This window comes from Coregonus lavaretus, assembly GCF_964263955.1.
Source record: "Coregonus lavaretus genome assembly, contig: HAP1_SCAFFOLD_4079, whole genome shotgun sequence".
Classification (NCBI taxonomy): Eukaryota; Metazoa; Chordata; class Actinopteri; order Salmoniformes; family Salmonidae; genus Coregonus; species Coregonus lavaretus.
Window position 1 is genome coordinate 5,910 of NW_028166361.1, and position 16,819 is coordinate 22,728.

General features: G+C 43.0%; 1 protein-coding gene across 1 annotated transcript; it reads right to left on the reverse strand.

Annotated features, from left to right (window-relative positions):
* Nucleotides 1-392: 392 nt before the first annotated feature.
* Nucleotides 393-15,190, reverse strand: LOC311114836 (spermatogenesis-associated protein 17-like; the record flags this gene model as incomplete). The annotated part of the gene is made up of 7 exons (XM_084190065.1): nucleotides 393-602; nucleotides 2,326-2,449; nucleotides 7,634-7,737; nucleotides 12,307-12,357; nucleotides 13,762-13,843; nucleotides 14,758-14,847; nucleotides 15,123-15,190. Coding segments are annotated over 7 exons (729 nt in total), but the record flags the coding sequence as incomplete, so codon positions are not given.
* Between the last annotated feature and the right edge of the window lie 1,629 nt (nucleotides 15,191-16,819).

The window sequence follows — 16,819 nt, forward strand, 5'->3', positions numbered from 1 at the left end:
ATGGTACTAATACTGTTACTAATAAGACTGATATACTGGTACTAGTAAGACTGCTATAATGGTACTAATACTGTTACTAATAAGACTGATATACTGGTACTAATACGACTGCTATACTGGTACTAATAATGTAACTAGTAAGACTGCTATACTGGTACAAGGTTACAAATAAGACTGCTATACTGGAACTAATACTGTTACTAATACAACTACTATATTGGTCCTAGCCTAATACGACAGTTTTGCTGGTTACTGCTATACTGTTACTATAATGCTGCTAATAAGACCACTATACTGGTACTTGACTGCTATACTGTTACTAATAACACTGCTAGACTGGGAATATAATGCAATGATATTTCTCTTTCCTTTCATTGCTGAGTATGTCTCACCTGTGGTTTCTTGCTGGGAATGGGAGGCAGGGGCTTAGCTCCAAAGGTTCTAGGGACTCCTGAAAGGGAGGGGGCTGAGGGGCTGGTATTACCCAGGAGAGAGGCTCTGTCCCTGGGAAAGGTTCTGGGTGGCAGGGGCTTGGTCCTCCGGAGCCTCAGCTCCATCTCATCTGGCTCAGGTCTGAATGGAGAGTTGAATACTCCAGGGCACTGCAGAGGAAGAACACAGGATAGAGTGAAGGGAAAGACAGGGAACATACAGTATCTTATAACCAACAAATTATCTACAACTATGTGAGAATAAACAGGAACTTAAAAAACAACAACATTTTTAACACTTTGCCATGCACCAACACTGGACATGTGAGGAAAAGAGAGAATGATCAAGTGATTAGATGTTTCGTAACAAATGACTGTTTGCTAGTGTGTTAGTGCTGAGCAGGAACAAAAGCCTGCACACACAGTGTCCCTCCAGGATTAGAGTTGGCCACTCCTGCTATAACTCCAACACAGGGCCAATGTAAGTTCACACAGACTAAGAATGTATTGTCCAAGCCCTAGCCTCAGACTCACATCCCTTCAAATAGAGAGATTGGTCACAGACAGACAGACAGGCCGAGAAATAATAATTATTCACATCAGACTGATCCACTGCTCTGCTTTAATTAGGAGACCAAAGCTTTGAGGAGCTCTGCTAGCTAGCTACTATATATGCTAATAACTCCCTTTTTTAGGCCAGACCTTTTTTAGTGGGACTGACTTGGTGGTACTACTGTTGCCTGGCCACTGAAGAGGGACGGGGCGGGGTGGAGTGTGTGTGTGTGTGTGTGTGTGTGTGTGTGCCTGCGTGCATGTTGCTGCTAGTTCCTGGCCACTGTGGGTAGAGGGACTTGTAGGGTGGTGTAGCATCGTAGCGGGGGGTAACACACTGTGAACCCACCCCGACTGGCCACTGCGCTGCGCTGGGGAAGAGCAATGATGTTGACCCCCTGAACAGGGGAAGTAAATCTATGTCAGAGCGGCCACTTGTGTCCAGCGGAGTAGCTGGCGTTAAGGATGAACTGTGGGAGACCCATCCATTTCCTGGTGACAAGGTCAGACGGTGGAGAGGGAAGGAGTCCCGCGCCATATGCACAGCCCACTGCGACCCAGAGACACTTAACTAACTCTCTTTTTTCACTCTCTTTTTCTTATAGCTATTTCCTTCTACTCTCTGCAGTGCCGCAGAGAGACATTTGGCTAACTCTCTTCATTTTTATACCCTTCCACTGTTTTTTTTTACCTCTCTTCCACTCTCTTTCCTTCTCCTCCTCTCTCCCGACATAAGCACAGCCCAGCGCCATGGAGTTCACTCTCTCTTTCACGCTCTCTCACAATCACCCTCTTTTCTGCCCCCTCTTTAACAGCTTCGGTCAAATTTCACAAGTTCCGGTCCTTTTCAAACCCAATGATTCCCGGGCAACGTTTGTCATGACGCTCATGTGAACATTCCTTTACCGGAGTGGGGGTGTTTATGGAAGCAGGACAGAAAGGTGTACAGGCGGACGGACACAGACATCAGAATCTGCAGGAAAGATGATGATGACGAACAGACTATACAGGCACCAAGGAAACGACTGCTTGGTGGAGACACACCCACCCACTCACACACACTGACCAGCAACACACTACTTCATCTTTATTATGAGCACACAGGGGTGCCAGGAGAGAGAGCAGCCGTGTAAACCTCCCACTCAGCAGATACCTACAGCCACCTACAGCCCTGTGTTTTACACACATACACACACACACAGGCGCTACCGGACATACCCCCTAAATCACACATCCCCTTTTCAATTACTGCCAACGCCACCCCAGCTAAAAGGAACATGAAGGCTTGTCAGTGGCTGTACGCATGGCTCTCTGAATCCAGTCTGTGTGTGTGTGTGTGTACCTGCTTTGTGCTGAGTAGGAAGTGCATCCTCTGGGCCTGGACAGTCTTCTCCTGCTCCTCTCTCTCCATGGCCAGACACTCTCTCTCTCTCTTCTGGAACTCTGAAAACTCCTCTAGATCCCTCCTACACAACACAACACACACAGAGGGAAAACATTGTTTGCAGTTTGTTTAGTGACCATTTACCCGCTTGAGTGTGTTTTGTGTGTGTGCGTGTGTGTGCGGGTGTGTGTGAGGGAGAAAGACTGAGTACACAGTGATCAGGGATCAGGTAGTTTCTTGCTACAAGTGAATCCCTGAGCTCTCCTCTAGCAGGAAACAGAGGCTTAATGACTCCAATCAGGGCTGAGAGAGAGGGAGAGGGAGAGAGCGAGATGGAGAGATAGAGATGGAGAGAGCGAGTGAGAGATAGAGAGAGAGCGAGAGAGAGAGAGAGAGAGAGAGAGAGAGAGAGAGAGAGAGAGAGAGAGAGAGAGAGAGAGAGAGAGAGAGAGGGAGTGTGAAGCCGTCAGTGTGCCAGGCCGTGGGATGATGAATATATTCCATCAGTATAGCCAAGGCTCTCCATGACATCTGCTATCCGAGCTGTCTAAATGGGACACATTAAAAGCCCATACGCAATCTCATTTTACAATCACACATTGTTACTGTGTGGGGTAATAACTTAAGGGGAATCGGAAACAATTACTAAAACATACACACACAGGCGCACACACTCAAATGAACGCGCACGCAAACACAAGGGCACAGTCAAACAGGCACACACACAAAACAGACACGAAAATGCGCGCCCACACACACACACAAAGACATTAGACTAAAAGAAAAGCCAATCCAATTCATCAGAAAGCAAAAGCAATAAAAAGGTAACCATTGCTCATCAGGCTTTCGTTCCCAAGCTGCTCTCAGTTTTCAATTATGTGCTCACAAAGGAGAATATTCATACCCGTCCTAATGTAAGGTTACACACACCGCCGTATTGACATTTAAAAATCACCACCCTTTCCCTTTGCATCGCAGCATTTTCATTCCTCCCTCCACACAAGATTAAATTACAAAATAAATGAAATATGCAGAGTAGCGTGGCCCCCATTTGGCCACCTGGTGAAGGGGAAATTGCTTATTAATGTGAAAATATTAAGCTGTGGGACAGTCTGTTTCAGTTTCTCTCTCCTCTCTTTTTCCGCCGTTTCCGGCCACCGGTGTGTGTGTGTGTATGCACATGTGTGCATCGCTGTATGCTGGTGGCTGTGTTGGCGACCTTTGCCTCCCTATATCCCAGGTTTATTATTAATTGCGGTGTAGTGGACAAAAGCCAAACAGATTTGTAACGGCTGAAGGGACCTCGATCTGTGTCACGGCTGAGCAGGAGAACATACAACCCTCATTACTTCTGATGGGCATGGGGGGTGAGGGGGTTGGGAGGAGCATGGGAGCGCCCCAACACGCGTGACCTTTCCGTGTCCTCAACACTCAACTCACACAGGAGAGAAGTTCAGTCAAAGCTGGACCGAAGTTAGGCAGAACACTTTTCTAGGGGTTAAGATCTCTTTTAGGAAGGTTGTCTAGTGCTCAAATTAAACTGTAGAAGCACAGTAATTATAGTTAGCAATTAAGGAAAGAAAATCAGTTATGAGAGAAATATTATAGTGGTCAGAGTGTTCAATACTGTATTTGTACTAGATGTTCTTGATATTTGTGATATATTCTTGCAGAAATGTACACTTACAAATCTGTATTTTATGAGAATTTGTATTTGTCTGTTAGACATTGTTAATCTTTGTTTTAGAATGTCTGTTTGTTAACTGTTAATGAAACAGGGAGTATTTTCATTGTAAAATCATATAGGCCTATTCATACTTACATGTATATAAATTACAAAACATATAAACAAAAAACAGGTTATTAAATATAAAATATGAATATACATACAACTTATTTACAAAATACTGTAAACAACATTTAACCTGTTTAAAGGATCCAATAGGATATCAAGGAAATACTATTTCAATTAAAACATTTCTAAATCAACAGTGTTGAGAGCCGTATCGGAACACAAATCTCCTTTTCATGTTGTACATGTGAACTATCAGATCCCAGCAGCTGTTCTGTAGTCCCTGTTGAAACCATAGCGATGATGACAAGGTATTACAGCATAAAGACATGCATACAGCTGCTTTATCTATATTTAATATCTTGGGGCATAGAGCTGGGTACAGGTAGAGTGGGGTGATGGGGAAATCACAGCCTGGTGCATTGTGGGGTAGCGGGGTGGGGTAGCAGGCCGGCCCACCAGTCCTCCAGGCCAACACCGGAGCAGCTAATTGGCTCTCCTAAATATTTAATGACCATACAAGCCGATTGGCTGTTTTAATGTTCCAATTCAATAATTCAATAGCTGGCAGGGAGGGAATATTCAGCAGTCCATTAAGTTCCAGTGTCTGACTCAGACTCAATATATAGACCTCTGACCTATGACCTCTGATAGAGCAGGCCTCAACCCTGACCAACCTGTAACCCTGCCACGGCAGAGGACACACAATATCATCACCATCAACAGGACAAGTTTACTACAACTATATAGAACCACAAAACCAGAAAAAATTTGCAAAACAGAACTTAACCAGGTTTGTTTATTCAACTGCACTCCCTCCTGTAACAAGGCACCTCACAAAAAGAAACAGAGGATTTCCAGGGTGAGGTGTCAACTTCAAAAAAAATACCAAACCCCCCCAAAAACTGAAAAAACACAAAAGTGATGACAACCAAAAGCAATATTTTTTCATCACTTTCCTTCCCGTAACGAGGTACTTCCTAAAGAGTCAGTGACTGAACTGGAGAACAACATACTTTTCACACGGAGACAAAACCCTCCAATCAAAGCCAGCGTGTACGTGAACTCCTCTACACCCCTGGTGTAGCGTCAGGAAGCGTGTATGAGCTAACTGGAGGACAGGTCCTCCCAGATCTCCTTTCATGGATGTCCTTGAGCCGAGAGCCGGGACGCCACACAGAGAGTAAAAACCCCTCAGCCTCACCACTCTGAGTCCATAAATGTCCCTCAGCCCGCAATGAGTTAAAAGATTTTGCCACGTTAGAACATTACAGAGAGAATTTATCTGATTATGGCAGTAATAATTACCCAGCTGTTTATTGCAGATAGAATAATAATTCATGCAGGCAACAGGCCGTGGTGGCAATGACACTCCGCATTTAGTAAATATGCAAACGGCTCCCTCCTAATTGCCCAGGCTCGCAGGATGCCCTTATTAAGCAGCGCAACTTTAAGTGTCTTCCTGACAAGTGATAAATTGTTGTGTTGCACAAACTCTAGTCGCTTGAATTACAGTGGTGCCGAGAGGTCCTGACTTCATTAGGCTATGCAGGAGGGGACAGCTCCATGAAGATGGACACGCTAACATGGTGAACCCCGGCCAGGGGGAGAGAGGGAAGGAGGGAGAGAGAGAGAGAGAGAGCGTCGGGCGGTGCGGTTAATGAAATGACACAGATGGTTTTGTATGGGGAGATCCGTCAGTGCGGAGCAGAAAGAGAGAGTAAGAAAGAGAGATGGTCCTCCCGTCGGGCCGTCTCCCGTCATTGGCATGCCAGGCCAGTCGGCCTGCACTAAATGGGAGCCATTAGGAAAACTTTGAATAATTTATGCAGCGGACAGACAGAGGGGTGGAGGGATGGTGAGAGGGAGGGATGGTGGGAGGGAGCGGCGGATTAAAAAGTGGACCTTTGCGGGGTGAGTGATCGGGCAGTGTGCGATCCGAGGGGCCCTGGTGAACACAGAAAGGATATTTTAAATAAACGCGGCGCTGCGTTAATTGATCGCGACCCCAGAAGCACTAAATAAACAAGTGATTAACTGGCGAGAGGACGACCTCTCCATGGAGCGGAGCAGCGCTCCATGGAGGCTCAATGGCTGTGTGCGTGTGTCTCTGGGAATGATAGACAGGAAAACATTGAGATGACAACATCCTCCTGACTCTCACCAATATCTCCCACATCACCCACAACCCTCTCATCCACTCTCACCCACAGCCAGTTTATCACAACACACAGTCTGCCTCCCAACAACATATTTGGTCTATGAATCAGATATTATTTGGCCTATGAGTCCAGATAAATACTGGTAAATACCGAGGCTGAATATAGAGGAACAGGCCGAATTGAAATCACTGCATATTTGGCCATTTTGTGTGCCCTATTCCTTAAACCGGGAAGCAGGCTTCCAGGTTAAATGTCACAACTGTCATCTACCTAGTGTTTGTGTTACCCTCTCAACACCACAGAACCACATCCTTTGATTTGATTTGAGGTGTTGTGTGGGTTCTCGTGACAGAATCATACAGAGACGTTATGAAAATGCAAATGTAACCAGGTTCTATGATACCCATCATGTCCCTGGCTATCCCGCTGCACACATCCAGTATAGCCTAGTACTGTATGTCTGCTGTAGCTGTGCAGGTGTCTGTGGAGACACAACTCAGAGGTGACAAACCTCATTACTTCTCACCAGGCCTGCCTACCTCTGGAGGGAGGGGGGGAGGGGGGAGTCAGTGATCCGACGAGCACTTAACAAATTTACATTTAATTTTAGCTGAAGCCTTAAGATATTTTTACCCCCCACGAAAATATATTAGCGACATAAAAAATGTGACTTAAACTTAAACTTTTTCATTTTTTTTATTGTCAGAAATAAACGATGGCATCATTTTCGGCCCCAGGAGCCTAGCATGTTTTATTAATGCCAGAGCGCTCCCTGAAATCACAGGCACATTATTTTTTTTGTTACATCGTTCGCTGGCCACCCAAGGCACTTATGAATACATTTTTTTCCTTCAGGTTACCGGTACACATGTATAGCGATCATACTCTCTGCCTCTAGATTAATCAGATCAATTCATCTCTGCCCAGAGTGAATTCCTGTTAAGCATAAAGTCTGCCCCATGTTAACTAATAGGAGTCTCTTGGTGCCACGATTTACATTAGCATAACACCCAGACCTTCTCTGACTTTCTTTCTACACAGCAAAACTGGCCAAGAGGAAGAGTGATGTAGTACTCTGTAAAGAAAAGCACACTTCCATCCAATACCCTACAACTTATCCTCCAAATAAAAATACAAATTGGAATAATGAATACATAATTGGGTATGTACTGAATTGATTCAAAAAGGGATAGAGAATTCACCAGTGAAATGTGTACAGTACATAGCTAGATATTGACTATTTATCCCAGTTAATATATTTGGTATGTTACCTAGTATATATAGATGGCTTCTATCAGTCCTCTTGATGTACCTGATCTGTTTGTTTTTGTGGGCAAGTGCCTCCATGTATCTCTTGCGTGCGTAGTAGTTATGGCTGTATTTCCTCACATAGTAACCTCTCCATCTCTGCTGTATCTGTAGGAGAAAAACACACCAACACAGATCTATAGTTAACATAATAATCCACCAGTTAGATGAGATGGGACCAAAAGGAACATTTTAGTGTAAACATCACTACGACGGTTGTTCTTCAGAAAAGCTATTTTTTGGTATAATAACTTTATGCAAACTGGACTGGCAACACTTGCTTTAGAGGTCCCTTGCATTTATGTCAGTTTGACTTGACACACACACACACACACGTATGCATGCACGGACGCAGGCACGCACACACACGCACATACACAAACACACACGAGTGCGCCCCAAGCTGGGCCAGGTCTCTAAACAGAGGGGAGCGGATGTCCTTCACTCTAATTAGAAGATGAAACAATAGCAGGTAAAATAATTATCAGAAGAGGGGCGGCAGAAAAAAAAAGAAAGAGACCAAAATGAGAATTGCGATTGATCTGCAGTCAATAGATAATTTTAAATAAAGTAATTGCTGGCTCGCAACTCAAAGTTCTTGTTGACCTTTTTTGACTAGTGAAATCAATGATGCATATTGGCCGGTTAAATCTAATAAAACTCCCGGGCCTCTTGTAAACACTGTTTTCTATTAACGTGCTAATACATTAGCCTTTGTTAGAGAGACTATGATAAAGACATGCGAGGAAGGGAACCAAAAAATAACAGAATAAAAATGGATTGAAAAGGAAGTGCCACGAGGGGATTCAGAGATGATTGTTTATTTTTTAATTTTTTGGGGTCAATGAGAGGCGGTGGGTGGAGATGTCCTTCACACACTCACGCATGCACACACACACACACACACGCACACACACACACACACACAGTGAGAGACTGAGTTTATCACACACAACATACTCTGCGTTGGTCCAGAGTTTATTACACCTGTGTATGCAGCTTTTTTACTGGGCCTTTTTAAAAATAGCGCCTACACTATAGCACACCTAAACCAGTAGGTTGGACACACTACCCATAAAAATGTCACTACATTTTCAATTTAGATTATTCTAAAACAGCATCTCAATAAACATGATTTTACTACATGTTGATGTAACTGTCCCTTGTTTCTTCTATATACCTCTCAACAGTTGGTGGCTGGTGATTCACTGTATTGATTTGACCAGGTTTAAACCCAACTTCACAGTGATATAAGAAGGTAGAGAAATATAAATCTCAACTATGAGAGTCGCTGATATGGCCAGCAGTGTACAGCACATGTACAGTTTAAACACTCTAGATTCACTATCATGGAGTTAATTGAATGGTTTTGTAGAAAGCACTCGGACAGCTCTCATAAATGCTCCCACTTACAAATACAATCATGTAGTTACGTAAAACATTTTTTTGAAAGAAATGAATATAAACAAAACCCAAACATTAGCACAAGGCCATATTTGTTTCATTTGAGGATAACATTTTGTATAATTTGAATGAAATGCTTGGGCCTTTCATGACCCCCCAGCATTTTATAATTACAATTTTTACAATAATATCCCCTTCCTTCCTTTTTTAAATTTAAAATGTTATCAGATTTTGACATCCATTCAGATTCCTGAACATATGACTGTTTTACAGGAGTAATAAAGCAGGTCTATCCTGCTGTGAAGCTTCTGTTCTCCTCTAAGCGCTGACATGACCTTTAACCTTTGGCCCCGTGACCTCAGGCACTTGGTCAGACTCAGACGGCTGCACGTAACATGAGCCTAACTAAAACACTGGGCCTGGACTTTTTTATTTGTTTGGATTACTGTCTGTCATAAAACTTTTCCTCAATTTCAGGGGTTTCAGCAAATGTCCAAACAACTCACTGGTAATATGCCCTTCTTCAATAAAGGCTGGAATTTTGTGTGCTTATAAAAAATCTTTAACAATTTAACTTGGGGTGGAAAAAAGTGGCTATATGGAATTGTAAAATATAAGGTTTCGATGCAATATCCTCGCATAAAAGTGCCAAAGCATCACTCAAATGCAAAGGCTTTTGATTTATAGGTAGTGTGGTAGGAGTTGTTAAACTGGTCAAATGGGACTTATGACGATATGGGCCGTGACAGTGAGATCTGCTCTAGCGGAAAAGCCAGCAGAAAAGTTTTTAAATCAGATATTTGTCACAGCTTAGCTTAAAATGCTAATAATAAGGCTAAACATGCTAACTTCTCTCCTGACTGGTTTAGCATAACTGAGTACAATTATTCCATTTAGTTTCAACATAAATGCCTGTGTAAAAGGGTATAATATAATTTCAGGGATTTTTCTGCCATTGAAATCCTTGGGCCTAAGTGTTTTTTCGGGTCGCCCAAGTCCGTGTTAACAGTGTTAATACATTTTCGGGACTGAAAAACGCTTTCAATGTTAACTGAAACAACTAAAACCAGATATAAAGTATGTAGAAAAGATCATGGCCCTACAGTGGGGGAAAAAATTATTTAGTCAGCCACCAATTGTGCAAGTTCTCCCACTTAAAAAGATGAGAGAGGCCTGTAATTTTCATCATAGGTACACGTCAACTATGACAGACAAAATTAGAAAAAAAAATCCTGAAAATCACATTGTAGGATTTTTAATGAATTTATTTGCAAATTATGGTGGAAAATAAGTATTTGGTCAATAACAGAAGTTTCTCAATACTTTGTTATATACCCTTTGTTGGCAATGACACAGGTCAAACGTTTTCTGTAAGTCTTCACAAGGTTTTCACACACTGTTGCTGGTATTTTGGCCCATTCCTCCATGCAGATCTCCTCTAGAGCAGTGATGTTTTGGGGCTGTCGCTGGGCAACACAGACTTTCAACTCCCTCCAAAGTTTTTCTATGGGGTTGAGATCTGGAGACTGGCTAGGCCACTCCAGGACCTTGAAATGCTTCTTACGAAGCCACTCCTTCGTTGCCCGGGCGGTGTGTTTGGGATCATTGTCATGCTGAAAGACCCAGCCACGTTTCATCTTCAATGCCCTTGCTGATGGAAGGAGGTTTTCACTCAAAATCTCACGATACATGGCCCCATTCATTCTTTCCTTTACACGGATCAGTCGTCCTGGTCCCTTTGCAGAAAAACAGCCCCAAAGCATGATGTTTCCACCCCCATGCTTCACAGTAGGTATGGTGTTCTTTGGATGCAACTCAGCATTCTTTGTCCTCCAAAGACGACGAGTTGAGTTTTTACCAAAAAGTTCTATTTTGGTTTCATCTGACCATATGACATTCTCCCAATCCACTTCTGGATCATCCAAATGCACTCTAGCAAACTTCAGATGGGCCTGGACATGTACTGGCTTAAGCAGGGGGACACGTCTAGCACTGCAGGATTTGAGTCCCTGGCGGCGTAGTGTGTTACTGATGGTAGGCTTTGTTACTTTGGTCCCAGCTCTCTGCAGGTCATTCACTAGGTCCCCCCGTGTGGTTCTGGGATTTTTGCTCACCGTTCTTGTGATCATTTTGACCCCACTGGGTGAGATCTTGCAGATCGAGGGAGATTATCAGTGGTCTTGTATGTCTTCCATTTCCTAATAATTGCTCCCACAGTTGATTTCTTCAAACCAAGCTGCTTACCTATTGCAGATTCAGTCTTCCCAGCCTGGTGCAGGTCTACAATTTTGTTTCTGGTGTCCTTTGACAGCTCTTTGGTCTTGGCCATAGTGGAGTTTAGAGTGTGACTGTTTGAGGTTGTGGACAGGTGTCTTTTATACTGATAACAAGTTCAAACAGGTGCCATTAATACAGGTAACGAGTGGAGGACAGAGGAGCCACTTAAAGAAGAAGTTACAGGTCTGTGAGAGCTAGAAATCTTGCTTGTTTGTAGGTGACCAAATACTTATTTTCCACCATAATTTGCAAATAAATTCATTAAAAATCCTACAATGTGATTTTCTGGATTTTTTTCTCTCAATTTGTCTGTCATAGTTGACGTGTACCTATGATGAAAATTACAGGCCTCTCTCATCTTTTTAAGTGGGAGAACTTGCACAATTGGTGGCTGACTAAATACTTTTTTTCCCCACTGTATATGTTTTTTAATAATATAATCTTTGATAACAAACAATCACCAAAATAAAAGCTAGACAGTCAGGGACAATTGAAAATTCCAAAAACAAAGAATTTAGCGGTATATATTTTGTTATTATGTTTGAGCAAAATAACAAAGAATTGCTGGAAGTTTGTTTTAAAACCGCAACATTTTCTCTCAGCTGCATGGCAAAATGTGTAGAATTGCAGGAAGTTTGCTTTAAAACTGCAAACATTTATCTCAGCTTAAAGGTACTCAGCGAAATGACATTGCCACGAGCAGCACCGCAGATATTGAAATGAGCGCGATGCCATACAAATGACCAAAACTAGACTAAATGTAATAAGAATTTTGACCATTCAATTCAAAATCATACTGATAACATTCCATTAAAATTAATTCCTGTATGGTATATAGGTAGAATTATCCAGGATATGTAGTATTCTACTGTGCCCCCCACATAGGGACAGAGACACTGGTGGTGAAATTAAACAGCACTGCAGTACTATTTGTGGGGATCACATTGGGAGACCAGGGGACTCTCCATTTGCTAAAACAGACAGTGTGATATTTACCCTGACGGACATCTCGTGGTAGAAATTCATCTTCATGATAAAATATGCGGCCTGTGAACAAAAGCAGAGACAGCGTTACATCTCCGTCGCCTTATCCCGGCTCTCTGATCTGTCCTGAGCAGCCCGGAGATAAAGAGATCTTTATACCTTATACATAATAAGTCCCATAGACACCACGGAGAGAGAGCGAGAGAGAGAGGGAGGGAGAGGGATGGAGGGAGGGAGAGAGTGTGTGTGCGTGCACATGCAAGCTTGTGTGTGTGTGTAAGTGTGTGTGTGTGTGTGTCGAGGTGAAAGAGAGAGAGGTATAAGTCAGACTTTGTATTGAGGGGACGGGGCTCCTCTCTTAATACATAATGCAGACAAGGCCAAGAAAATCTATGGTAGTCAAGCTGAGAACTAATGGAGATGTATGATGGCCCAGCGCTCTCCGCTGGGTTTGATAATCAATGACGCTCCAGCCAGGATAGACTAACAAAGGCCAGAATATTCACACGGCTCGCCTCACACCTCGTCTCGCTGTGCTCAGACCACTGGGGGCACATTTACAGGAGCAAACTTGAGAGAACTATAAAAGGAATTAATATCTCAAACATGTCTCTTTTTAATAATGACATAAGGTCCTGTGTAGCTCAGTTGGTAGAGCATGGCGCTTGCAACGCCAGGGTTGTGGGTTCGATTCCCACGGGGGGCCAGTATGAAAAAATGTATGCACTCACAAACTGTAAGTCGCTCTGGATAAGAGCGTCTGCTAAATGACTAAAATGTAAATAAGAAAGAGGGAACACTCTGGGAAAAAAGGGTGTTGGATTTTAGTCATATATAATAATGCAAGTTAAACACTGCAAAGTAAATATCTGTTGTCTGAACTCTGAAGTCATAAAATGTTGTTTTGGTAATTTTGAGAGATTCAAATGAGTCCTGTTTAATTTTTCAGAGATACTGTGTGTCTGGTGACATGTCCTTTACATAACATTAAATCAGGTTTTATCCCCAGATTCCAGCTCTTGAAAGCTTACCAAATGTGCCTGGCAGTTATGCTTTACCAAACAGTCAATTTAGGGGGTGATAAATAGCTGTTGTGATTCGTTTACAAAACTCAAACCAGAGAAAATTATTTGTGAGAGCAGTGGGGATTGGATTTTGTATCAACAATCTGTTCAATTAAGAAGCAGTTGGAGGCAATATGCAAAAATACAGCCTTGTTTTCCTAAACCCTTCCACCCTCCCTCCCTCTTTGCTCCTTTCCTCTCTCGTTTATGCATTCCAGAAGCGATAGAGCTGCAATTCCATACCATAACACTTCGTATTCCTAAGTGCTAATTTCCAAATGTGTAATAGGTCAATGATATGTCTTCAGGTCAGAGTTGCGGCTTCTGAATATAGCAATTGAATTGTAATGTATGCTATCATAACATAATCAATATATCCATAGTATTTCAGCGGCTAACGTACCTTCACCATTTGTCTGAAATGTGCCCTTGCTGTGAAGCCTCGCCATATCTTCTGAATAATGGTGGCCTTCCTGTGTAGGTGACTGGGAGAAATGGTCATGAGACATATGCTTTTACACAGAAAAAACATGAGGATAATCATTTATTGGCATAAGCCAATATGGGATATGCTATGTACAGGATGTGGGCTAGTATTTGGACTAGTATTTGGAATCTGCAGAAAAAAGGAAAGGGAGAGAAATAAGTAAAAATATGTTTTTTGGTTGAGTTGTGACTAAGAAATAGTCCCCCCCCCTGCACACAGGACAATGCACAGCAGCAACCTTTACTTAAGGCTTTTCAATTATGTCCAGCGATCATGGCTCCCGGAGCAAGCAGACATTTGTATTCATCATCAAACATACTCTAAATACAAGTCTACTGCGATTCCAGCCTCAACGAGGCCATCAATTTCCAAAAGGCCATTTATATGCCCAGAAAATCAATGCTTATAGGGGGAATATGGTAACCCGGGAGTTGCACTTAAGAAGCTCAAATTGTGGCTAATTAGCCACTTAACACATTGATCAATTAACTAAAGTAATCTGAATTAACCTGTAGTCTGGAAGTTTGTCTGCTGACCCTGCAAAATGGTGTTAGGGTCACAGTACAAAGCAGAGAGTGGGATAGGCCTTTATTTCCCTCAGACATTTGCACAGCTCTCTAATGCCAAAGAGGGGGTAATTTCATACTGTAAAGTGATGATTTAGGTTTGGGGGGGTAATGCAGCTGTAGGTCTATTTTTATTTGGGGTGAAGAAAAGGTGGTGTTTTGATAAAGGACACTACAAATTAGGTGTACGAATTCTTTGAAATTGCATACATGAAAATATTTATACTTTAGGGATGAAATTAGGAGTTTATGTGTTAAAATGACTGTTACATTGTAAAAGTTAATTTATGTACTAAGAACACCCTTTTGCAACAAATGACCAATTTAACACACACACATCTCTTACCCGAGGTAGGCCCGCACCTGACATCCCCTGAACCAACTCTGTATTTGGATGGCTGCTTCGTTCTCTCTCTGTCTGTTCTCCTCGGCTATCCTACAGACACACACCAACACAGCAAATGCAGAAATGTACGAGCATGCATGGTTCAAACAAGTCAGATGTTTGTTCATCATACTATAAAAGGCATCTGCTGATGTTGTTGTTAGCAAAGCTGCCTTGCTAGCTAGCTACCGGTACAGTAGCTACTACGTTAGTTTCTTTCTCAATTTAAAACAGCTATGCCAGGGGCTGTTAGAAATAGTTCACCGTGTTACAAAGTGTAGGCTACAAGTTCAATGTGCATTCTGCAACAGCTGCATTAACGTTACCTGTTTCTTGTGAAATATTCTTCTTTAATTCGTTCAATCTCATTCTGTAACCTGACAAACCTAGCCATGCTCTCTGGACGAAGACACAATAGTTGACATGTTTCCTTGACAACGAGAGAGAGCCGTTTCCTTTTTCATTTGCGCGTCTCTTATTGGTAGGAAAGTTGTGGGCACCCTCTGTTTTTCTCTTCTCGTCAGAAGCCAACTTGTAAGGTAGTTTGGCCGTTGTTTTGCTGAATAAGAACAGGAAAAAACATTTGTGCATCAGTTAATTACTACAGAACGCTGTTGTGTGTGCATTGAGTTTGCTCAGTCTTGTAGCCTTAGCCTAGCAAATTGTATCAGATGGGGGAAATGCATTTATATGAAAATTATAGTTATCTATTATCTGAATATTGCAAGCATTGTGTTGGTTGGCTATGTTTTTAAAATAATGTGTTTTATCAATTATATTTATCACAATACAAATGTAGGTAAATTGATGGATTATTTATTGTATCTGACTTCAATTACTAACATAATACTATAACGTTATAATATAATACCTATATTTACCTGCTGTGAGAAAGTAACGTGTCTCACGGCAAAGGAAGGTGCTGGACAACATCTTTCAGATGAAGACAGGTGTTTTATTTAGGCCCAGAGCAAGGTGATAGCAGTAGGCAGTTCAATTGACATTTTACAAAATGGGATCCAGAAAAATAAGATGCATAAGAACAGCAAAACACTCTTTAGTGAACTTCAGCTATTTGCTATTGAGCTGCCAGCCTCACAACAAGCATTTAGGCTAACATTGAAAATGGCAGACAGCAAGCAGGTACAAAGTCATACTTATTCTGTGGGCTCTACAGTCTGTCAGTGTTCTGACGGTTTTCAAACATCACCTTGAGCCGCTGAACATCTACCTCTGTGGAGAGCTCCTCTCCTTGGTCACATTCCCCTTCTCCCTCTCTTCCTCTCTCTCTCTCTCTCTCTCTCTCTCTCTCTCTCTCTCTCTCTCTCTCTCTCTCTCTCTCTCTCTCTCTCTCTCTCTCTCTCTCTCTCTCTCTCTCCCTCTCCTTCTCCTCTCCCTCCCTGCTCCCCTCTCTTTCCCTCGTTTTAAATGCTGACAGATCCCAGGATGCAGATTGTCGGAGTGACGATTGATCTGTCAGTGCTCGCCAACTCTCAGCCTGCTCCCCTACCGACATTATCGCCCCTCATCACAGAGTTATCAGTTTATTCTTCCCCCCTTTCCATCCCTCCTTCCCCTCCCCTCTTTCCCCCCTATCCACACGTCAAATATTCTGCCTTGGCAATAGAGGCAAGGTGTCCATCCGGCAGCTTCCTCCCTCCCTCACTCCCTCCCTCCCTTCCTGCAATACAGATAACCAGTGAGGACGGGCTCAGCAAGCGGAAAGACGCAGGCCAATTTGCTGTCCCTCCACTGCGGTGCTGGCCAGTAGAGTTATGGGGAGAGGGGTGACCCCATGGCAGCCAGGCCCATCCATCGGGGGCTGCAGTGGGCTGGCCACCCTGGTAATTGCCCTGGAAGTGTTGTTTTGACAAGGCAGACGGGTGTAAGCCATCACTCCTGGCGCACGTTGATGAGGTGTCACCTGGAGAGGCTGTGGAGAGGCAGGCTGTTTACACGGCGCCAGGTGACCCACTTCTGCCCAGATTGAGACCGCCGGACTGTCTGTCTGTCTGCACATTCC